The sequence below is a fragment of the Aedes albopictus genome, chromosome 1 (genome assembly GCF_035046485.1).
Source record: "Aedes albopictus strain Foshan chromosome 1, AalbF5, whole genome shotgun sequence".
NCBI lineage: Eukaryota > Metazoa > Arthropoda > Insecta > Diptera > Culicidae > Aedes > Aedes albopictus.
Genome location: NC_085136.1, coordinates 27,367,812 through 27,392,789, shown reverse-complemented (window position 1 = coordinate 27,392,789; position 24,978 = coordinate 27,367,812). Strand labels below are relative to the sequence as shown.

At 39.5% G+C, this 24,978-nt stretch overlaps 2 protein-coding genes across 2 annotated transcripts in view; one reads left to right on the top strand and one right to left on the bottom strand.

Moving 5' to 3' along the window:
- Window positions 1-24,978, bottom strand: part of LOC109428419 (protein retinal degeneration B) — a 164,152-nt gene that overhangs the window by 125,036 nt on the left and 14,138 nt on the right. The window lies entirely within an intron of this gene.
- LOC109428418 (uncharacterized) lies at window positions 3,492-21,764 on the top strand. Its single transcript, XM_019704164.3, has 2 exons — window positions 3,492-4,621; window positions 20,997-21,764. The coding sequence occupies exons 1-2, from the start codon at window positions 3,734-3,736 to the stop codon at window positions 21,165-21,167; spliced, it is 1,059 nt and encodes a 352-aa protein (XP_019559709.3). The 5' UTR covers window positions 3,492-3,733; the 3' UTR covers window positions 21,168-21,764.

The window sequence follows — 24,978 nt, the reverse complement described above, 5'->3', positions numbered from 1 at the left end:
TCATCGAGCTCGCCCTCGTCTGGCAACGCGGCTTCGAGATTCTGCGCGTATGCTGAGGCGACATCCGGTTGCTTCAGTCGCTCTTGGTTGTACCGTGGCGGTCGCCGGTACCGTACATTGTTGATGACGGAGAGTTTTGGGCGCAGTTTGACCATCACCAGATAGTGGTCGGAGTCGATGTTGGCGCCACGATAGGTCCTGACGTGTCGATAATGTCGGAGAAGTGCCGTCCGTCAATCAGAACGTGGTCGATTTGAGATTCCGTCTGCTGTGGTGATCTCCAGGTGTAACGATAAGGGAGGCTGTGTTGGAAAAAGGTGCTACGTATGGCCATATTTTTGGAGGCGGCGAAATCAATGAGTCGTAGGCCGTTTTCGTTCGTCTGCTGGTGGGCGCTGAACTTACCAATCGTCGGTCTGAATTCCTCCTTCTGGCCTACCTGAGCGTTCAAATCACCTATGATGATCTTGACGTCGTGGCTTGGGCAGCGATCGTACTCGCGTTCGAGCTGCGCGTAAAATGCGTCCTTGTCATCATCAGTAGTTCCGGAGTGTGGGCTGTGCACGTTTATTATGCTGAAGTTGAAGAATCGGCCCTTAACCCTCAACCTGCACATTCTTTCGTCGATCGGCCACCAACCGATCACGCGCCTCTGCATATCACCCATCACGATGAAAGTTGTTCCCAGCTCGCGTGTGTTGCCGCAGCTCTGGTAGATGGTATGATTACCTCTAAACGTTCGCACCATGGATTCTGTCCAACACACCTCCTGCAGCGCTACGATGCCGAACCCGCGGTCCTTCAGTAGATCGGCGAGTATGCGGGTGCTCCCAATGAAGTTGAGAGATCGGCAGTTCCACGTACCGAGTTTCCAATCGCAAGTCCTTTTTGTTCGCTGGGGTCGTTGCCGTTGGTCTCGGTTCGTATTATTCTGTTGCTGATTTTCCGTTACAATCAGAGATGGAATCCTCCTCAGAGCAAAACAAGGGAACAAAAAATCTGCACCACGCTCCCGCATCCAATGCCAGAGCGGCTTCTCTCGGTTTCTTTCACCTTCCTGCTTGCAGCTTGTGACACCGAAACATGTGCGGATTTGTTTGCACAAAAAAGTGCGTTTGCTCAAAATTGAGGCACTTTGCGCACCGGGAGTTAACATAAATATACTTATGCTCATAAAATCAATAATTAACAAGCGTACAAGTATTTATGTATGCAATTGTGTCATGCAATGCGAACGGAAAGATCATACTGCGCAATACGCCGGTGAAATTGCCGAAGAACTTTGCGGGAGCCTCAAAAATGATGCACAAAAATGTTTCTCTTTGTGCTGATTTTTGTGGTTCGACGTTTCTTTTTGTTTTCCCATGCTTCCTCCTTGCGCTACGCTCCCGCACAAATGATAGCGGTGGGAGCGTACAAAGATAAAGAGAACAAAAACATGCATTTGAGGCACATTGCGGGAGCAAATGACAAGCCTGGTTACAATGTTTTTTTACGGCTGGCTCGTAGGGCCTGACACCAACCCCGTACTTTCCGGAGGACCATAGTGCACAGTTGAGCTTAGAGTCCTTCCCTGGCACTCGGACGTAGATCAGCCGCCCCTAACATGGGGATCAGACGCTGTTGTGAGCCGCTCCTCCTGGAGAACAGACGCTCAGGTCTGCCGAAGCAAACCCCCCTTCCCTGTCAGCCTACGACCAAAGTTCCCACCGGGGTTGGTTACCCGATCTTCCCTAAGGTTGCTCATAGTTTCCGGCCTGTACCGCGTGGAGGTAGGGATAGGAGTTGCTGGGCAGAGGCTAGTGGATCACAATGGGATCTGAATTGCGCAGCATACCCAGCCTTTACCGTGCCGAGTACATAACACCGTTCAACACTAAATTTTGTTATGGGATGAGAAAAAAAATAACAGGGGTTTGGGACCCTAGAAGTGTTATAGTGAAAGAATTTTTGAAAAATATTGGACCGAGCCTTCACAGTTCAAAACCGAAGTTTGTATGGAGAACTTGGGGTGGTCAATTGATATGTGCATTAGATCGCGCTGTGCATATATTTAGGCGTTAGACAATAACGAAACTTACCCAAATACCGGAAACGCCTAAAAATATGCATGGCACGTTACAATGCGCATATCAATAGGGTCCCAAAATTAAAGACGAAATCTCGCTTATATTGAATAATACGATCAAGCATGGTATTGCTTTTTTTGCACCGTATTCGACCCCCTGCAGAAATTTTTTGTCACACCGCAATATGTTCCCACCAGTTTAAGCATACATTGGTTCGTTTCGCTGCTAGAAAGTTTAAGCGTCGGTTACACTTTTTGGGTGGTGCATGGAATAATCGGTTTGTTTACTTGCTACTTTCCTTGGTGTTTGACGTGTGAACAAATATTTTAGACGATTGAACATTTGCACGGTAATCTATAAAGCAATGCAAGATGCAATATTCTAATCGGAATTGTACTTTACTCGAACTTGAAAAACAAAGGAATAATGAGAAAATTCGAAAAAAGAAAAATGGTAAATAGTTCTACTTTGACATTTGAGGTCAACCTTGTGTGACTGAGCTCGACATTTTTCGCACTGGGATTTCAAAAATGTTCCTATCTGACATACACGGTGAAAAAAATCACTCAAAGTATGTGTTATAAGCTAGGGACGAGACAAAATGCTAAAAAATAAAAATTATATATTTTCAACTACGGTTAATAAAAACGTCAAAAAATGAGTAAGGGAAGATTCAAAAATTACGTCCATCGTTTTTGGGGATTTCTAGACCCCCCCTCCCCCCTCTGTCACGCAATTTCCCTATACCCAATACACGTACTGTCACACTTTTCTAGACCCCCCCCCTCCCCCAAATGTTGGACGTAATTTTTGAACGTTCCCTAAATATGTACTCTTGAACCATATATTGTGGTTTAAAACAAGAATCCCGATAGGACTTAAGAGCCTATTGAACACCCCAAGTTCTCCATACAAACTTCGGTTTTAAACTGTGAAGGTCCGGTCCAATATTTTTCAAAAATTCTTTCACTATGACACTTCTAGGGTCCCAAGCCCCTGTTATTTTTTTTCTCATCCCATAACACCAATTTTTGTAAAATTTTGTCGAGAAGTGTAATCAACGAGAAAGGCACTATCACCACTAGGTGGATAAATCTATTTTTTTCGTAATGCAATGCTATTGTGAATGCTAAAGAAACGCAGCACAAAGTTCATCGCAATAGCTAGTATTCAGGTGGACCGCAGTTTGACAACCTCTGACCGTCACGACGCTCGATTTTCTACGAGGCAGCTTCTGTCGTGTGTCGTCTATCTATCCACGCTATCTGTCCCCTGCTGAGTGAGCGGTGTGAAAAGCTACATGAACCGCAACGACGACGATGGCAGCGAGATAAAATGTATGAAGCACACATCTATACGTACCACACCGTACATTGGAGGAATTGAACGGCAAACATAGCTCTGCCCCCTCGTTCCCCCAGCCGCGGTCGGTTTGGTTGGATTCTCTCCAGCAGCGCAGCTGCGACCAAACCGCGCGACTTGTGACTTGACTGGCCTCACGACGACGACGACGAAAACGACGTCGACTCAGTCGCAATTAAGTCATCGGAGGAATTAGCAGTCTCACTCGGTCGGTCGCACATATTTCCTTGTTTTAGTCGCGCGATTTTTGGTAGGAATAAGACGTGGTTTCGGTTGGTCGATTCGCGATCCTCGCCATCGGAATGTCTCACCGTGAGATGGAGTTCGAGGAGCTACTGTTCTACGTGGTGGAGCTCAAGGACAAGCTGAACGCCAAGCTGGATGGCCAAACGGCCAAGATCAATCACCAGAGCACGATCATCAACCAGCAGGGCCAGATCGTGGACGAACTGTGCTGGCAACTGCGGGAGTTAAGTGAGAAGATGAGGGAACTGCGCGTGGAGAATCGTCGGCTCAAGGACCGGTTGGGACGGATCTGTCCGGAGTGCACCGGGTGCCACTGTGGAACGTACACCAATCACATCGCCGATAAGTACAACTCGATGGTGGTGGACGATGACAAACGCGCAAAATCGCAGACCGATGAGGGAAGTGTGAAATCGGTTGAACAAGGTCAATTAGAGCAATCTGATCAACTACGGCGACAGACGTACACGAAGATCGATGGATACAGCCAGGTGGAGAAGAAGCGTGACGCCAGCACGAAGAAGAGATGGATTTTTGGGGGATCGGACAAGAAAGATTCCTCAGCACCAACGGCACCACCTTCATCGATCACAAGCAGTAAAACAACCTGGTACGTGGATGACGAAAGCATCTACGAACCGATAGAACTATCTGCCAAACCGACGACCCGCGCCACGCTGGAAAAAGTCAGCGCAGAAGTCTCATCTATCGCACCACAACCAGCGCCTCGAAGGCTCTACGCGGCCCCGGCCGTAGACAACCTGACCCAGTACTTCCAGGATGACGCCACCAGCATCGGCAGCGACGTCCAACTGGAGGAAATCACGGAAGAAGACGAGGATGACGATGAGGACGGTGATGTTATGCTACGGCCTAGCCATGTGAAACAGTTTGGACCGGAATCGCAGAGGGGCAGCAGCAAGGTAGCATGCAGTCGAATCGCGGTAAGTGTCCAGTCCAATCCAATCGCAATCACTCAACGATGGAATGAGTCATCTCATAGTATGCTAGACTCGTCGTTGTCGTCAGTGCATGACGTCGAGGAATGCGCGTTGTTTCGTGAGAAATCGAAAGCTCGTTTGCGCGAATTTTGGGTGCGGGGAAGATAAGGATTAAGCTGCAGCAGTTGTGAAATATAAACACGATATAATCTGCATTGGGGAACTTATGCTATTTTTGACAGCTTTGTTCCCCTCGTCACACAGTGTTTTCTAAGACTTGTTGAACTTAAGTTTCCGACCATTTGGCCGAAAGAATCCCCTCATGACGAAAAAAACAAAACGACCGAAAATACCCAGTGACTATAGGGGAGACTGGGGAGACTTGATCCCTTTTTCTTAATTTACCTGAAACTTTAAGAAAAAAACATAAAAGTAGATCCGATTTCCGTACAAAATGGCAGGTAAACATCTATTGCAAGTTAACCCGTAAACACCCGGGACGATCTACTTTTGGTAGAAATGCAATATCTTCTTTGTTTTTAAACATTTTACCCCGGAATTTTTTTATAGTCAAGGGGAATAGTTGTGCTAAGAAATGCATGGTACCTCCCCCCTTTGCACCCTCCCCCCTTTTGCGGGGAGCCGAAAATACGTGGCTTTTTTGTATTTTTTATAAATTCTACATGTTTTTGCTCAAATTTTATCGTTTTGCTAATCATCAATAGTTTTCACTGATCCTAGACATGCAATGTATTACTACCCATCATAGTCTGTTGAAGTTTTGATCCCAGAGCTATTCTAAGGCCTCCAAAATACTCCGAAGTTTGTGACACAAATGTAACATTCTCAACCAAATTTTATGCACGATGATTGATCACAGAACATAGTCTACGGTACTCAAAAAGCCTCAAAGCACCCCTAGAAAATTCACGGTATATGACTTGGGTGATCTAGGTCATCCAAACTACTCTGGAATTCATTTTCTTAAGATCTGAAACATCTACCATCGTTTGTGTTCACTCTGTTCAAGAAATTTAGTCACGTTGATGTCCATTAGACCTCACTATGCTATGAGCAACTTGATATTGTGGTAGTTGGACATTCTGTGAAATACAAATGGCCTCCAATACACTTTGAAGTTTGGGTTACGATATCTACATACTATATCATGCTTTAGTTGTGAAAAATATTCGTGGAATGTAGTCTATACTGATGATGGAACCTCAGTGCACATCTATAATGCTTTTGGTACACTCATGGAATATTCCAGGCTTTCCAAACTATTCTAGAGTTAGGAACTTCAAGGCCTACAGGCTCTACTCTTGTTTTTATTCACTCTAACGGCATAATTCTTTCACGATTGTGTCTGTTGCATCTTACTATATTACGAGTATCTCTATTTGTTGTTATTTGGGTGTCTGCTGGCATACAAATGGACCCAATGTATTTTGAAGTATGGGTCGCAATATTTGTAAAACTTAGGATATTTTTATTGTAGCGAATGCTCGCGGAATATAATCTACGCTACTCTTAGAACCACAGAGTACAATTCTGATAACTTAGCTACATTCACTAGATGATCTAGGTCATCCAAACTGTTCTGGAGTTAAGACCTTCAAGCTATACAAGCTCTACTCTTGTAGCTCTTTACTTTATCGATGTAGTTCTTCCACGATTACCTCTGTTGTATCTCATAATATGTTGAGTATTTCTTTGTGTTCCTTGTGCATCCACTGACATACAAACGATCTTTATGGTATTTGGAAGTGTCGGAAATTACCCAAGAACTCCTCTAGACGTACCTCGGAAATTCCTCAGAAGTACATCGTGATGTTCACCAAGAATACTTCTACGAGTTCCTAGGGAATGTCTCAGGACTTCCCGTGAAATTCTTCTGGAGATTCCCAGCAGTTTCTCGAAAATTTCATCAGGAGGTATTCTGGAATTCCTCCGAAAGTTCCTCAGGAATTCCTCCGAAAATTCCCCGAGGATTCCACGGAAGTCCCCTAGAATTCTTCCAAGAATTCCTCCAAGAATTTCGAAAACTCCTACTGAACCTTCCATAAGAATTTCACCAGAGAACCCTCTAAGATTTCTGCCAATAATCCCTTCAGGATTTTTTCCTGAAATTCTTCCAGGGATTTTTCAAGAATTTTCTTCAAAAATTCATTTTAAAAATCTTCCAGAAATTCCTTTATGAATTCCTGCTAGATTCTTCAGGAAACCTCCAGAAATTCCTCAAGAAAATACTCCCGGGACAACTCCAGGGATACCACCGAGAATAACTGCAAGGATTTCTCCAAGAACTTCTCCGAGACTTCTTCCAAGAATTCCTTCAATTTTACTCAAGGAAATATTTCAAGAATTCCTCCAAAACATTCTCCAAAAATTCCTCAAGGAATTTTTCCAGATATTCCTTCAAGAATCCGTCCAGGAATTTTTCCAGGAATTCTTTTAAGAAGTACAACAGGAACTCTAATAAAAATTTCTCCAACACCTTTCTCCAATATTTATGTCAAAATTCCTCCAAGAATCTGTCAAAAAATTTTGCCAGGGATTCCTTTACAAATATCTTTGGAAATCCCTCCAGGGATTTTCAATAAATACCTTCAGAAATTCCTTCTGAAATGCCTACAGGAATACCTCCAGGAAGTCCTCCAAGAATTCCTTCGGGAAATCCTCCAAAATTCGTCCAGGAATTTCTTCAAGACATCCACCAAGAATTCCTTCAACAATCCCTTCTAGAATTCCTTTCCATAAATTCCTTCAGCAATATCTCCAAGAAATCTTTCTAGAAATCCTCCAAGAATCTCTCTAGGAATTTCTCCAGGAATTCCATGAAGATTTTTTTCAGGAATTCCTACAAGAATACTTCCAGGAATTTCTTCAAGAATTTCTTAAGGAAATGTCTGGAGAATACCCTAAAGGAATTCCTGGAGTACTTTCTGCAAGAGTTCATGCAGTAATTTGTGAAGGAATTTTTAAAGAATTTCCCATGGAAATTCTTAGAGGAATTCTTAACAATTTCCTTGAACTGCGAGGAAATTTTGAAGTTATGTTTTTCAATTTTTATGTTCTGAAGGAATTCCTGGAGTATTTCACGAAGTATTTCCTGTAAGAATTCATGAAGTAATTCCGAATTCACGTTAGGTTTTTCCCGCAAGAACTGGAATTGAAGGAATTTCTGGAGAAATTCCTGTAGTAATTCCTACAGCAATTCTTGTAGAAATTCCTGCAGTTATTCCCGGAGGAATTCCTAGAATATTTTTTGAAGCAATTCCTGAGGTGTTTCCCGGAACAATTCCTAGATGATTTCCTGTAGTAATTCCTGGAGTAATTCTTAAAGGAACTCCTGGAGTATTTGCTGGAGGAATTTCGGAAATATATCCTGGAGTATATCCAGGAAGAATTCCTGGAGGAATCCCTAGAGGAATGACTGATAGAATTCTTGAAAGACTTTGAGGAGGAATCCCTGTGAGGAATTCCGGGAAGAACCTCTGTTGGAATTGCTGGAGGTATACTGGGATAATTTTGTGGAGGAACTCCTGGAAATATTTCTGGAGGACACCGTGGAGGAATTTCTAAAGGAATCCCTTGATGAATTCATAGATAAATCAGCAGTTATTCCAAAAGAAATTCCTGGAGGAATTTCTGGAGAAATTTACTGGGAAATCCGGAAAAATTCCCTGGAGAAATTCCTGAACTATTCCCTGGAAAAATTTCTGGAGGAAACTCTGGAGGAATCCCTGGAAGAATTTCTGGAATAATCCCTTGAATACTGAAGAAATCCCTGGATTAGTTGTTGGTGGAAAACTTGGTTGAATTACTGAAGGAGCGAATAGGAATTCCTGGAGGAATACCTGAATGAATTCCTTGATGAGTCCATGGAGGAATTCACGAAGGAATCTCTGGAGGTATACCTGATGGAATCCTTTAAGGAATCCCGAGAAGAATTTCTAGAGAAATCGCTGGAACAATCCCTGGAGAAATTCCTAGGAAAATTCCTGAAGGAATCCCTGGAAAACTTCCTGGAGGAATCCCATGATTAATTTCTGGAGGAGCTCTTGAGAAAATTTCCTTGAGAAGTGTTTAGGGAATGCCTGGCGACATCTTTGGGAGACTCCCGTGGAATCCTCGGGGAATTTCTGGAGGATTCCCCGAGGAACTCCTGCAGGATTTTTAGAAAAGTTCTTGAAGTAATTCCTGAGGAACTCCAGAAGGAATTCCAACATAGCTCCTGCTGAAATTTTCGAGAAACTGCTGGGAAACTCCTGATGAATTTCACTGGAAGTCCTGAGGCATTCCCTAGGAACTCGTAGATGTTCTCGGAGAACATCACGATGAACTTCTGAGGGACTTCTGGAGGAATTTCAGAGGAACGCCTACAGGAATTCTTGAGTAATTTCTGACACTTCCAAATACCATAAAGATCATTTGTATGTCAGTGGATGCACAAGGAACACAAAGAAATACTCAACATATTATGAGATACAACAGAGGTAATCGTGGAAGAATTACTTCGATAAAGTAAAGTGATACAAGAGTAGAGCTTGTAGAGCTTGAAGGTCTTAACTCCAGAACAGTTTGGATGACCTAGATCATCTAGTGAATGTAGCTAAGTTATCAGAATTGTACTCTGTGGTTCTAAGAGTAGCGTAGATTATATTCCGCGAGCATTCGCTACAATAAAAATATCCTAAGTTTTACAAATATTGCGACCCATACTTCAAAATACATTGGGTCCATTTGTATGCCAGCAGACACCCAAATAACAACAAATAGAGATACTCGTAATATAATAAGATGCAACAGACACAATCGTGAAAGAATTATGCCGTTAGAGTGAATAAAAACAAGAGTAGAGCCTGTAGGCCTTGAAGTTCCTAACTCTAGAATATGTAGTTTGGAAAGCCTGGAACATCCCATGAGTGTACCAAAAGCATTATAGATGTGCACTGAGGTTCCATCATCAGTATAGACTACATTCCACGAATATTTTTCACAACTAAAGCATGATATAGTATGTAGATATCGTAACCCAAACTTCAAAGTGTATTGGAGGCCATTTGTATTTCACAGAATGTCCAACTACCACAATATCAAGTTGCTCATAGCATAGTGAGGTCTAATGGACATCAACGTGACTAAATTTCTTGAACAGAGTGAACACAAACGATGGTAGATGTTTCAGATCTTAAGAAAATGAATTCCAGAGTAGTTTGGATGACCTAGATCACCCAAGTCATATACCGTGAATTTTCTAGGGGTGCTTTGAGGCTTTTTGAGTACCGTAGACTATGTTCTGTGATCAATCATCGTGCATAAAATTTGGTTGAGAATGTTACATTTGTGTCACAAGCTTCGGAGTATTTTGGAGGCCTTAGAATAGCTCTGGGATCAAAACTTCAACAGACTATGATGGGTAGTAATACATTGCATGTCTAGGATCAGTGAAAACTATTGATGATTAGCAAAACGATGAAATTTGAGCAAAAACATGTAGAATTTATAAAAAATACAAAAAAAGCCACGTATTTTCGGCTCCCCGCAAAAGGGGGGAGGGTGCAAAGGGGGGAGGTACCATGCATTTCTTAGCACAACTATTCCCCTTGACTATAAAAAAAAATTCCGGGGTAAAATGTTTTAAAACAAAGAAGATATTGCATTTCTACCAAAAGTAGATCGTCCCGGGTGTTTACGGGTTAATACACAACAAATGTCCTTTAAATCATTGTTGAAGCTTTCAAAACTGTGTATTTATGGAGGCATGTCTTATGATGTATTTTTTAAAAATGGGTGACACATGATCCCCCTTTGAGCACATGGTTTATTTAAAGGGAAAATAATTCCAGAGTCTTCCTATTAATTTTCTTTTCGAGTTTTCTTGTATTTTCGATGAATTTGGAGTATTTGAAATTGTAAGGTTTCCTTAAATTTTTAAGGATATGCCGTATTTTCAATATGGGGGGACTTGATCCCCCTTTTCTTGGTTTGTACTAAAGTTATAATTATCTGACAAATTTTATCGTTGAATAGACTAGAATTCCAAGTAAATATAGGCTTCCGAATAGAATTTCAGTTTTCACATGTATAATGTGTGTGTAATCCTCGAGGGATCAAGTCTCCCCATGTCACTGTTGTGTATACTAAGCTGAATTAATTAAAATATGTTAACAACAGCCTTATTTGGATAAATAAGTTTGAAAGTATTCTATTTAAACTATGCGCTGTGAAATTTTGACATGATTTGGTTTAATTTTTACATGAGCACTTGCACGCTGACGTCATCACTGTCTCCTTCTCTTTCTTTCCTTCGGCGTCGGTGCATAAAGCCATCCTTGCCCTAAAAAAAATTGTTTACAAATCGTATGAGAATTCGATGAGGTTATGTTTTTGATGCAAGCCTCTATAGTCATTGAGATTTTTCGGAATCGCCTAAAATATTTCTGAAGGACTGAAAACAAACCATCAGCCGTTAAATAATAATGCAATGTACAATCGCAATCATTTGTAGCCAAAACATAGTCGTTTGTCCAGGAGTAGTTTTGGAAAAATTATGCTAGAAGAAAAATGTTTTTGATTCCGAGCAAATATCCCCAGGGATCAAGTCTTCTCAGTCTCCCCTATCGAGATATAGTGTCAGTGTGTACAGAACAAAGCAGAGCGATAGGAGATTTTAGAATGTTTTCAAATAGAGGTACGCTCTGTACATGGTTTACAAACAATGCAGTTGTTTTACAAACATTACGACTTACGACTTCGTGGTATATAGAGGATGGTTCAAAGGAACTAAGTAGTTATTTTTCCCGGGTAAATGCAAACTACAAACCAAACGGCAGACAAATAAACGTTCCATAATAAATAAATAATTTCCCATAAATAACTCCGAAAAACTCAGTGAATAAACAGGGGTGCAATCAGTAAAAGCTAACAACAATTCCATAAATAAATAAAAATGCTTAATTTTCTATCAATGATTGATTTTTGAGTAAGAAAAAACGTCGAAAATGCAATGAATAAATCAACAATAGCAATAAAAAAGAGCTTTTTTCCCATAACTTCGTCGACTTGAGTTGAATTTTAAGCGGCATGGGCACCCGATATGTGAATATGCAAATCGGCATTGCATTCCATCAATAATCCTCTAGGAATTACCCCAGGTATTTCTTCAGGAATTTCTCCAGAACTTGATCCAAGAATTCCTCCAAAAATTCCTCCAGAAATTTGTATGGGAATTTTTCAAGAAATTTCTATAGGAATTTCTTCAAAAATTTATTCAAGGATTCCTCCCAGAATTCCTCTACAGATTCTACCTGGAATTAATTCAGGGATTCCTACAGGAAATCTTCCAGAGATAGTTCCATGGAATTTTCCCAAGAATTCCTCTAAAGATATCTCCAGGAATTTCTCCTGGGATTCCGCCAAGAATTTGCCTAGAAGTTTCTTGGAACCTCTTGAGGTACCTCTAGAAATTGCTTCAGGGAATCCTCCAGGAATTGTTCCAAGAATTTCTCCAGTAAATTTCTTTAAGGATTCCTCCAGGAACACCTCCTGAGGATTATTCTGAAATTATCCAGAGATTCCTCCCAAAATTCCTCTAGGAAATTCTCCTCTTGAAGGAATCCTCCATGAACTCATCCAGGGATTCCTTCAGGATTTCTTCCAGGGTTTGCTCCAGATATACATCCAGGAATTTCTCCAGGAAGTCTTTCAGGAATATATCCTTTTCTCCAGGTATTTCCAGGAATTCCTCCACAGATTCATCTAGGAATTAATCTAGAGATTGCTCGGGGAATTCTTCCAGAGATCCCTCCCGAAATTCCTCTAGAGATTACACCAGGAATTCAGCTAGGAATTCATCCACGGACTGTTCCAGGCATTCGTCTAGGGATTTCTTTAGGGATGCCTCCAGGAAATCTTACTGTTGTTCCTTCAGAAATTCCTCTATGTATTGCTTCTGGAAATTTTGCCAAAAATTCCTCTAGGGATTTCTCCAGAAATTTGTCTAGCAATTTCTGCAGGAATTCCTCAAGAGATTTCTTCACAAATTTCTCCAGTGATTCCTTTCATAGTTGCTCTAAGGATTCCTCCAAGAACTCATCCAGGGATTCTTCCTGGTATACTTTCAGAAATTCCTCCAGGGATTTGACAGAGTTTACTTCAGGCATACCTGCAGGACTTCCTTTAGGGATTTCTCCAGGAATTCCTCCAGGAATTGCTTCGGGAGTTCTTTCTGGGATTGCTCCAGGAATCCTTGTAGTGGTTCCTTCAGAAATTCCTCTTGGGAACTTTTCAAAAAAATATTCAGGGGTTCGATCACAAATTTCTGAAATCCATCCATCGTCTTTTCCGGGGGTTCGTCCAAGATTTTTTCCAAGATTACCTGCAGATTTTTAAAATTACTTGCAGGATTTCCAATGGAATTCCTCCAGCGATTTGTATTGGAGTACTTTATGATAATTTTAGAGGAATACAGGAGCCAGTAAATTCTCCAAGAAGTAAGTCATCCACGAATTCTTCCACAATCATCTCCGAGAAATCTTTGAGGAGTTCATTCACAGATTTATATGTTTATTAATTATCCAAGAATTCCTTCTATAATGTTCCTACTCTAAAGGAGTTTCTTTAGAAATTCGTCCTGCAATTCTTTCAGGGATCTATTATGTGGTTTTTTCACAGTCACTGTGACTTACTTTAAACATATATGTACTTGCTAGAAGCACTTTCAGGCATTTCTTCAGAAAATCCTTCAGGAATTCACCCAGAGAAGTCTCTTTCGGAATTATCCCGGAATTTCTCTAGAAAATGCATCACGAGTTCCTCTAGGAATTCCTTCTTGAATTCTTCCAAACATTTATTTTTAAATAGGTATCGGGATGCTTCGTTGGCATAGCCCCCTCGTTCGGCCTATCTCAATGTAAACCAAAAACTCAAACAAACACGCATAACTAAATATCGGAAAAGCTATGCGCAAAACAACTGTAACATTTCGTTTCAATTTTAGAACTTTGGAGCATTAAAATTGAATGAAAATGTCACTTTGTTTAACTTTAGTAGACGCCATGATTCTTCGGCTTAGTGGGTAGTCTATACACATGATCATAAATGGCATGATTCTGGAACATTTCGAATTGACTTTTCAATAACTGAACATTTGATGCGACGGTCAAAGACGCTATTTTGAACTTGTGTATTTGTTTTCAACGAATAATAACTATTTTACAAATTGAATGTGGGCCGAATATTGAGGACATTTTTTTCACTATGTACCCAAATCTTGGCCCATCAGTAAAATGACGTCAAAAACAACGATAAAAAGACGTCAACAACATTTCTTGCGTAAGAACCAGAAAGAACGAACAGGAAGAAAGATTTTGTGTACGCTGACTGTAAACATATAACACAATAATAGGGTTGCGTTGTTTTCGTTACTAGATTAAGAAAGAACTTTAGTTAAAGTGATTTATTTATAGTTTTTTGAAAATTTGGCTCCGAAAATGTAATTTGAAAGTAAGATTAACAGATATTAATAGATAAACAGAGATAATACTTCAGCAGAAATATTTAAAAAAAATGATATAATAAATGGTTCTAGTGCATGGAAAGCAATAGGCCAACGTTGTATCCACTAATAGGCCAATTTTTGTACCATAGACCAACGTTGCATACCATCGCATCGAATCTTTTCAGCTCAATTAAGTGAATTCTTGAATATTTATGTAAGTTTACTTTCAATTGGTGAAACATGCATTGCCTAGAGTGTGTAATAGGGTCAACATATTATTTCTAGTGCTATTAATTCATGGGTTATGGTCAAAATTGTCAAGTCAGCTTGCAAATTAGGCCAAGGAATGGTACACATACCTTACATTCCAGCTATTCGTCCAGGATGTTTTTCAGGTGAATTCCAGGAGCTTTCGAATAATTCCATCATTTGAGAGTTCTCTGGAAATACGTTCAACAAATTCTTCAAGAATTTCTCCGGGGATTCCATTCAGAAATTCGCAGAGGTGCATCTCGATGGTTCCTCCAGTATTAGTTTCAAGGCTTTTACAAGAATACATTCAAAAATTCTTCCTAGGATCTTTCCAGGTACACGTCAAGTGACGTTTCTATAAGATTATGTTCTGAGATGAGTAGGGTGGCTGTACCAATTATAGCACTACCTAAGGAAAACTATTCATACAAAAATAACGAGAAGACCAACAAATGTCATCAATATGTTAAAAGATTGATAAGTTCCCATACTTTATAGGAAAAATATAGAAACGGAGCCAAAAAAATTCTGGGCTTATCTTGGAAGGAGTAACCCTAGAGGAATAGTCTCAGAAGATAACAGTTCCAACCCCAACCCGACATGGGTTCACTTGCGCTGAAATTTGTTTGACGTTTGTTTGTTTGCACACTTTTCGCCAATCCATTTCCAACCTAGGTTCGAAATGAAACTAGCTCCCCCTAGATGAAGTCCAATCCAAGCGGCTCTTCGCCATTTAGACTTTGACCTACCAAACTACTTTGTTAAATACACAATCTTCCAAAGTAATCAGGATCTTGAGATGTAGGACATATAAAATTTTAAAATGTTCACTTCCGAATCAAACGGCCAATCATCTACAGGGGATGGCCAAAATGTTTGGGATAGGCAACTTTTTTTCTCTCACAAAAAAGTTCAACATGCTATAACTTTTCATAGCGTGCATCAAAAAATCTCAAATTTTGACTGATTGTCAACCTGTTATATGTGCATCATTGGTACAAATTTTGGCTCGATTGATTAATCTTTCGCAAAGTTAGAACCGTTCAGGTAAAACACTATTTTTTAGACAACTCATTTTTGAGCTGTCATATCTCGGAAACCAGTGAACCGAATTGAATGAAATTTTGGACGTACACTAACAATATACAAATGCTTTACAAACTATTAAAACATAGGTACTTTTTAAACGTTGAAAAAAGTTATCATGGATTGACACTTTTTGGATTTTTCTCGAAAAAATGTAATTTTTTTACATCAATGTCAATAAATTTTAGTGTTGATATCCAAAGATTTTCCACTTCTGTTTTCAAATTATCTCTAATCAGATATATTAGAGCCTATTTAGATTGAAGGAAGAACACATTTAATAATTTTTGAGTAGTATTATAAATTTGACTTATTTTCCTCTATATGGGTAAATATTTCAACCCGTTATAACTTAATTCGCCGTGAGAAAATATTACATTTTATTATGTCGTATTAAGAATCAATATATTGTTGATAAACGTTAAAAAATTTATTCAATTCGATCCACTGGTTTCCGAGATATGACAGTTCAAAAATTAGTTGTCTGAAAAATAGTGTTTTACTCGAACGGTTCTAACTTCGCGAAAAATTATTCTATCGAGCCCAAATTTGTGCCAATGATGCACATATAATAGGTTGACAAACAGTCAAAATTTGAGATTTTTTGATGCACTCTATGAAAAGTTACAGCATGTTGAATTTTTTTGTGAGAGAAAAAAAGTTGCCTATCCCAAACATTTTGGCCATCCCCTGTACATTAATTTTGAAATTTGTATGGAGCGTAGACTTTGGCCAGACCCCCCTCCCCCCAAAAAGTCTACGTGGTTTATGAACGGCCCCTAGGTGCCTTGCTTGGCCTCCTCTTTCTTCAGCCCTAGCATCATCTCTCCAGTCCTGGTGCGCCGGATGCTTTTTACATCTGTGCCCAGCGGTGAGAGACGATTTTCGACTCGCATTGTCCTTAGTATCTCGACGTATGTAATGTATCCGCCTCAGTTTTAAAGACCAGCACAGCGCATCGCTCTGTTCGCACTTGCGGGCTGGTTCTCCTTCCCCTGGTTCGGTTGGCCCCCGTTTCTCTTAGGGTTGGTCTCCTGGGGCTTGCTTTTCCTTCCCCTTGCGCGTTTCGCTACCGACAGGGGAGCCTAGTTGCTCGCGCTGGCCGGCCCTTTCTTTCTTTTTGGCTTTCCGCCCGCCTCTACCGGACCCATCTTGTCCCCGGTGGGCCGCGTCTCCTCAGCAGGTTTTGGCCATACAGCTGGAGCCATAGGGCGGTTTGACCTCTCCGCTACGGCTTCGGCGAGTTGCATAGTCACATATGCCATCGCCGCGTTGTCAGCAAATAAGAAGCTGTCCCTTTGGGTGGATCGATCTTCCCTGCTCGCGCCAGCCGTACTTCATTCTTCGACCAGGAGATCGTACTCCTACATGGCCAGAGCTAGTGATATGCGGAGCTCCAGCAGGTCCTACTTCCGTGAAGCCGATCAGCTCTTTGAGCTGTTCGACAGCTGTTAAGGAACGTACTTTGAAGCCACGCCATGGTTTTATGGGACGGAAGACATCCGCCGTTTCAAGTCAGTGTCGCCTGACCTTACTAATGCCGTTGCTACCAGCTTATTTGTGCGTAGTGTACCGTATCAGTTACCTATTACAAAGCAAGACCTGTATTCCCGGGTAGAGGTGAAATACTGACGATCAAAACGTGATATTGATTTGATTGATAAGAGATAAAAGATCTGAAAATAATATCTGATAAATGTTCCTGGAACATCTGAACAATATCAAAACTTGATATTTCAAGATCAAGCGAATAGCTCGCTGCTGGTTAGATCTTACAAAATCTAAATATGATATGATGATGATATTCCAGGAGTAAATTTTTGATTTTATTTTTAGATCTTTTATCTCATGTCAATCAAACCCATATCACTTATTGATCTCCATATCAAAATATGCTATTTTTGAGCTCTTTTCCTTTACTCGGGTTCCGTAATCAGGAGCTTATTACCGTCAATCCTGATGTGCCGGAGACACTTCTCGCTGGGCCAATGTCTACTAATCTTCGCAAATCCATCCATGATCTGTACAAGTATTGATGCTATGCTATGCGATTTGCACTATACCCGAGTAGAAGTAAAAATCAAAACAATATCATCATTTGATATTCCTCAGTAAAGTACTCAAGATCATAATTGAATATTGGTTTGTTTGATATCTCTTATAAAAGATCAAATATAAGATCAAAAATTAGTATGGGGAAGAGCATAATAATATCTCATTTTGATATAGCGCATTTAGTTCACCACTGGACTATCGCACTAGTTTTCATGAGTGCGAAAACGCTAATAAAAGTGCGCGATTGCATCAAATCAACTCGGTGTCTTCAGAGCACTTGTTCTCCATAGATTGAAGAAATAGTGCGCCGAAGACATCAACCTGATTTGATGCAATCGCGCACTTTTATTTACGTTTTCGCACTTATAAAGTCGCAGTTCGCAGTCCAGTAGTGAACTAAATGCGGTATATTATAAGATCAGACTAATATCTGGGGAGATGTGGGCTGTAGCACATCACACCAAAATCATTAAATGATCTGACAGATGGATTAGAGTAAAAAAAAAAGAAAAATGGCCGCGACCAGAATCGAACTTATGACCTTGTGATTTATGAGCAGTAACATTACCACTGCATTACGACCCATATCTGAAAATAGGAGGTAACAAGAGTATCAAGTTCTACGTTTTCCAAGGTGTTTGCGAGTCATGGTAGTTGTGTTGGTTTGGTCCCGCCATGTTGTAGATGACTGTGCGAAAGAACTAATTATGATGTTATAGATGAATGTGTGAAAGAACTGATTTTGATCTTGAGCAGTAATTTTCAGATCTTTCTATTTCTGGATGTTGCATATGGAAATGCGAAGAGCTAATTTTGATCTTGAGCAGTATTTTTCAGATTTCCCAATGATAAAGGTTCTATTGCAGAATATTAATACAGTTTCCACCCAAAATTTGCAAACTATAGCGATAGTATGGAAAATAAAAATGAATTAAGGCCTAATTAGGAATTGCATACATATTTTCCAGAACTAAGAGAGCACTTTACCACTTTACTCAAGATGATTTCACATTTTATGCCTATTCTCTGAATTGTAAACAAAGCTAGTGATCCAAACTTTAAAAACGATGTGTAGAAAAATGTTTGGTTTATTTTGCGCCTGAAACAGGACGATTTTCACCAATAGGACACAATCAGTGAAGTACTAGATTGTAGTAATGAGATGAATTTTTGTATGGTGAGTAAGTAAATGCTCAATTTCTGCAATGAAATGACGCAAAAAGCTTGGCTATTATGATGTTTTGCCTAAATGAATGCTGTTTGAGCAGACTTTGGGTACCTGTGTTATTGTTTTCTCCATTCTTCATTACACCAACAAAGCTAGCCATGAAAATGTTTGACTATTCTCAGGTCATTTTGACAGACCACATACATGCACGAAAAAGACGGATCATATATTCTACTTTATCGATCTTGTTGCCGTCCTTTTCTTGCTCATGTTACATCTGTCAAAATGACGTGAGAACTGTCAGTCATTTTGAGGTTGGGTTCGTTTGTGTAATAAAGAATTTCTCTATTTCTTGCAACAAGGTTTCCAAAGGTTTGTTCTAACGGCATTAAATAAGGCAAGGAATTTTAATACCCACGCTTTTTGCATAATTTCGTTGCAGAAACGGAGAATTAACCTTCTAGCCATCAAAATATCAGCTAAAAATCTAGTACTTTACTGAACGTGCTCTATTGTAAACTGTCGTCCAGAAAAGCTTTGGAAACATTTAGAAGATCGTATACTATAGTCGTCACGTCTGTTCGTATACCCGAGGCAGAATCGCTACGCAATTTATTGGTTGAAACTCAAAAAGTTGGTCGTCTGCAGCGGTATGTTTTGTTGAATCTAGAATCAAACAGAGTTGCGCAATATCAGTCTTGTCAGGTGACTACTGATATTGCACCATCGTCACTATCACTCCAGACCAATCAATATCAAAACGATAACGACAAGCAACGACTTGATACTGACCCGCACTCTAGATCACAATCCTTGCAACTGATGTGATATTTTAGTGGTTTTCGCCAAAACTCAAACTTTTTTGTGATCAACAAGCAAAACTTGTTATTTTGTACCACATATAAAAATATCATCTTGGTAAATCTTCATTTGGATTTTTAAACGAATTTTAAAGATGGTCTATCAGTGATATCCCTACACCATCACAGTCAGTCCAGTTCTGATGGAACAAGGAAAGTGACGGTGACTCAATAGAGCGCACGCTGACTTGGATCGCAGTCGGCCTATCATAATCAGCGATTTGCTTACCATTGACAGTGACAGAGTGCAACTCTGGAATCAAACGGTCCGTTTTTCGAAATGGACGTATTTTGCTTAGTTCCCAAATTATCCGGTGATTCATTTATTGGATTCGTACCAAAAATGCAAGCTTGACATCGAGGGCCATCTCATGTTTTCATCTGACTCAATTGGAAAGCCTCTGCTGGTTTACTCGGTGGTTGATTCATTATGATCTGGCGGCCTCTATAATGTGTTTTTTTATGATAACTCCAACTTTTTTCTGTGGGTCGTAACGCTAGGCTGTATTCCCTATTCGCCTGAAGCGTTACGTAATTTAATTAACCCCTAAGTCCTGAAGCGTTACGTTATTTGGAGACGGTGCATATTGAAAGTTGAAAACTTAAAATAGTTTTTAGGCTTCTGATAGATGGATTACTCCAGCCATGGATTCCTGAGAAATATTTGAAATTAAATTCCTAGAATCATTTTTTTTGTTGGAAAAACCTGTATTCAAAAGATCAATCGTACCATATCCATGCACGAAGCTAATGTGTCCCCTCAGTTACAATGCCGTGCGCGCTTGTTATACACTACAGCCAGCATGCACGACTTTGGAAATAAAAATCATTATAATTTTGTCAGAAACTCTTTCGAGATTTTTTTTCTTTAGATATTTTACAGAAAAAAAATCAGGCGTTTAAAACAAAGCACTCAAGAAATTTATAGATGAAAGCATTAAACAAAAAAAAAAAGAAAAAAGTTCATTCAAAAAGATCAATATCAAAAAAGATCCTTAAAGGAATTCCGGCGATACACCCTGAAGAAGACCTTTGATAATTACTTGGATATTGTTTTAGAATTTCTAAGAAATATTCGAAGTAGAGCTCGAAGTTTAGTTCATTTCTCTAAATCCAATAGTTAATACGTTATGTCGGATGATCATTTATAAAGGTGAGAGAGTTTTCCTTAAATACCTATGTTGTAAAAACTAATTATACAAAATGAAGTTTATTGCTGCGACAATAAACTACATAGATGTAATGTAACTAACCTGGGTTAGATTAGAGCTTTCTTGATAAATTTCATATTAAATTATTACTGAAACATATTGCCCAAGATCCAAAGGCTCTAGGATTCATTCGTCGAAGAGATTCGCGAAATCCGCGTTGTTGTAACAACCCTGAAAATAGGTACACCTGCCCAAATGGTACAAGACCCTACTAACGAAACATATTTTTATTCATTTCCAGGACCTGGACCTCTCGTACCTCCCGGAAGAGCAGAGCATTTCGACGGAAAACCTTGTACGGTTCACGTTCAGCAGTCGACCGGCAACGGCCATTCCCGCCACAACAACCACCACCGGAGGTGAAAGGACCTCGTCGGACAATCGAAGGCACGCCATCCGTTCGTACATGTGATTTTGATGTGTGTAATCCTAACTACATATATTTAACTAAGTTAGTCAGTAGTATACCATATAGCCTAGCGCAATGATGCAACCTTCCAAAGAATAGCACGCTTCAAACAAACTTCCAACTCCTATGTGATGTGTGTCGTGTCATCTTCCTTCAACTGAAACCTAGTTTGTCGGCAATACGCGAAACTGGTAGCAGAGTGACGGTCGGGTCGGACATACATCGACATTTATCGAGGTCAACAGCTTTTCGCGTTGTTATAGCATTTTTGTAAGGATGCCTTCCGTCCGCGAACACAGCCTTCAACATGTAGGTACATACAGTGCAAACGAACAAATTGCAAACGGGAAATGTATGTCAGCGGAACGGCAGACGAATGCTCGCTCGCTACAAGTCCTGCCCTAATTGTATAACTAGTAGAAGGCGAATGGCGATGGGTGGGTGGAAGGATAATCCCGAATCGCTTTTCATCAGGTAGCGTACATTGTACATAAGTAGATTAAGTAGAACTGAACCAGATGCCAGTGATAGCTGAAAAGAAGGCAGAGGCAATAAATATACGCTCGTTAAAAGAACAAATTAAAACATCTCATTTGGAAAGGGAATCTGTTTTTCGTTTGATGACGATGATCTTGCTTGAAAGAAAAAAAAAAGTTTTTATTCATCTCTTTTGCGCGCAGCAGTACTTCTTCCAAACTTTTGAATAGTGGAAGAATAATGAACTCGAACAGTTTAACCAGGCTAGCTTAGACTGGTTGTACATGTAGGACGGGGCAAGATGGCCACCCGGGGCAAGATGAGCACCCCTCTGTTTTACTACTTTTATGATGAATTTTGTCCAAACAACTTCATAATCCGTTAGAATAAAGTTCATCCTGTTTGTAAACCTGATAAAAGGTACCTCATAACGAACGAATTGAAAAATATCGTCAAATTAGTCAATAGCATGGATTTTTAGCATTTTCTTATAAGAAATCATCAGAATAAAATAAGGTATTAATGTCAGAATCAATTTTTTACCATAATTCTGGTTAACAGCCAACAGTCCTAGCTTACTGCAAAGCATTTTAACTTGCATAAGAAAATATCTTCTTGAAACAAACATTAAAATTTATTCAATTTTAGTTGTTTCACTATAATGGGGCAAGATGAGCACCCCTGATGGGAATATAGAAAATATTTTGAAATTATTGTAATCCACTCAATAGTGCCGAGCATAGGTTTCCGTGTTCTTCGCAACTATTTGGTTGCGTTAATTTTCTAAAAATAAACCACTTCTTAATTATCGTTCACTGCTGTTCGGGTCATTTTGTATAAAGCATTATAAAACCGACATTTTTGATTAATCGAAAAAAAACTGATCATTTTAGAACGTGATACCATAGCAATAAACAAGATTTACTATTTTGAACACTGTATGGCCAATTTATAGTAAAAATATTTTGATTTTAATGAAGTGCTCTTCTTGCCCCGTAGGGGTGCTCATCTTGCCCCGCAGCATGTTTGAACTGACCATAAAACATCTTTTTTGTTTAGTCAAATAAATCATCCTTATTGTGAATTTTGAACCCTGCCATGTTAATGGTTGGTAGAAAACATGATATAGAAAAGAACTACTGATAGGTACGTTGAAAAATTGTGTTAACTTTCAATAAACTCAACGTGATCCTTAGGGTGCTCATCTTGCCCCGCCCTACCCTACCTACTCTCAAATCGGTACCGGTCAAATCCTTACAGTCAATTAGGAATGACAAGGAATGCTAGGATGTAATGATTGTTGCTACCAAAGATATCTCTGTATCTCCATAATCACCACGGAAACTCGGTTTAACAAATTCTACTTCGATTACGTATCAAGTAGAACTGTAGACTGTAAACTGTGGTTGTTTCATTCAAATTTTAGGCGATTCCATCATATGTAGAAGGAAACATATCATTAGAATAGGTAATGGGTGCACAGCATGAAATTAAGTAGTATGGAACGAGCTCACCAACTAACCATATAAACTGTACATATTTAAAAGTATTTTCATGTCTGCCACACGGTAAGTTGTTGTGGAAGTGCTCACGGATCACTATTCAGCGCAGCAGGCTTTATCCTATTTGGAACGTTACGCTAAAAATAAGCAAAAGTCATCCACATTAGACCTGTTCACTTTTTTTGACCTACCCGTGTCACATCAAATTATCAATCCACATGCAAAAACAAGTCTTCAGTCCAAAATTGAGCCAAATTGATAAAGGTTTAGAGGTGTATCAAATCGATTTTGTGTTTTTTCGAGCATTTTTACGAAAATGTACCCCAATATCCAGAAAATTGCACCGAAAAGGTACAGAAAACACCGTTAAAATATAGTTGGAACAATACTCTACAACTTTGCCGAAGACACTACGGTGTTTAAATTGCTTATTTCAAAGTTATTCAACAGTTTTCGTTAAAAAATCGCAAAAAAATATAATATTTTTACGGTTTTTCATGTAAAAGTCATGTAATTTTACATTGTTTTAAGTGACTAATTTAATTAGCTATTGCTCCTATGTGTTACGAACATTTCGTCCATACATCATTTTAGTGTAGGAATTCGTATTCATTGACTAATTATCAAAAGTATGTCACGTTGATACTAAAAATCGCATAGAGTTGCCAGCACAAAATTAAACAAAGTTACCCATGATTGAAACGTCATTACATTTCTTTGTTGCATCTGCATCAGTTTAAATTTGGTGTAGATGGTTGAGCATGAGACTGCCGATTCAGAGATTCAAGGTTCGAGCCCTGGAATAGGATTTTTTGCGTCTCGATCCAGCTATAAGTTAATGAGACTACACTCTGCATCTCATTGCAATTTGACATCATAGCATTGTTTCGAAACCGTAGAGTGCATAGTAAGAATGAAGTTTCCCTTCATCGTGTAGTTGTGCTGATTTGTGGGTAGATAGATAACAAGTAAGCTCCACCCACAGTTGTCTAATGTTGGATCCAGGAGCAGTTCCATCATCGTATTGAATTGTTTTAGCTTAATTAATCGGTATCAAACAGATGTCCAATATTTCGTCCAGCTGATCTCGTCGACACGATTTCTTGTCAACAAGTAAACTAAATATCTAGCTAGTCCTGGAATGGGCTTAATTGGCAGGTCCCGATCATCATTATTTGGGAGATTGCGTGTAAGTCATGGGCCATGGCTCATGGCAGATTCATCATCTTAACTGCTATAAAGAAAGAAAAACAGCTTATTATGTATTTGAGCTTGAACCTGGGACCTTCTGATCCGCAGGCTCGAGCCTTATCATCTGCGCCATTTCTGATACTTGAATCGAAAGACATTAGAATACGATGGCATGACGTCTTAATCATGGGTAACTTTGTTTTAATTCATGCTGGCAACTCTACGCGATTTTTAGTATCAACGTGACATACTTTTGATAATTAGTCAATGAAAACGAATTCCTACACAAAAACGATGTATGGACGAAATGTTCGTTACACAAAGGAGTAATCGCTAATTAATTTAGTCACCTAAAATAATGTAAAATTACACGACTTTTATATGTAAAATCGTAAAAATATCGTGTTTTTTCGTGATTTTTTAACAAAAATTGTTGAATAACTTCGAAATACGCAATTAAAACACCGTAGTGTCTTCGGCAAAGTTGTAGAGTATTGTTCCAACTACATCCTAACGGTATCTCCGGCATCTTTTCGGAGCAATTTTGTAAATTTCTGAGTAAATTTCTGTAAAAACGGCTAAAAAAACACAAAATTGATTTGATACACCTTTAAATCTTCATCAATTTGGCTCAATTTTGAACT

Coding starts and splice junctions, on each gene's coding strand:
- LOC109428418 (XM_019704164.3), top strand. CDS start 3,734: ATGTCTCACCGTGAGATGGAGTTCGAGGAGCTACTGTTCTACGTGGTG. Junction 4,622..20,996: donor TAGCATGCAGTCGAATCGCG/GTAAGTGTCCAG, acceptor ATTCATTTCCAG/GACCTGGACCTCTCGTACCT.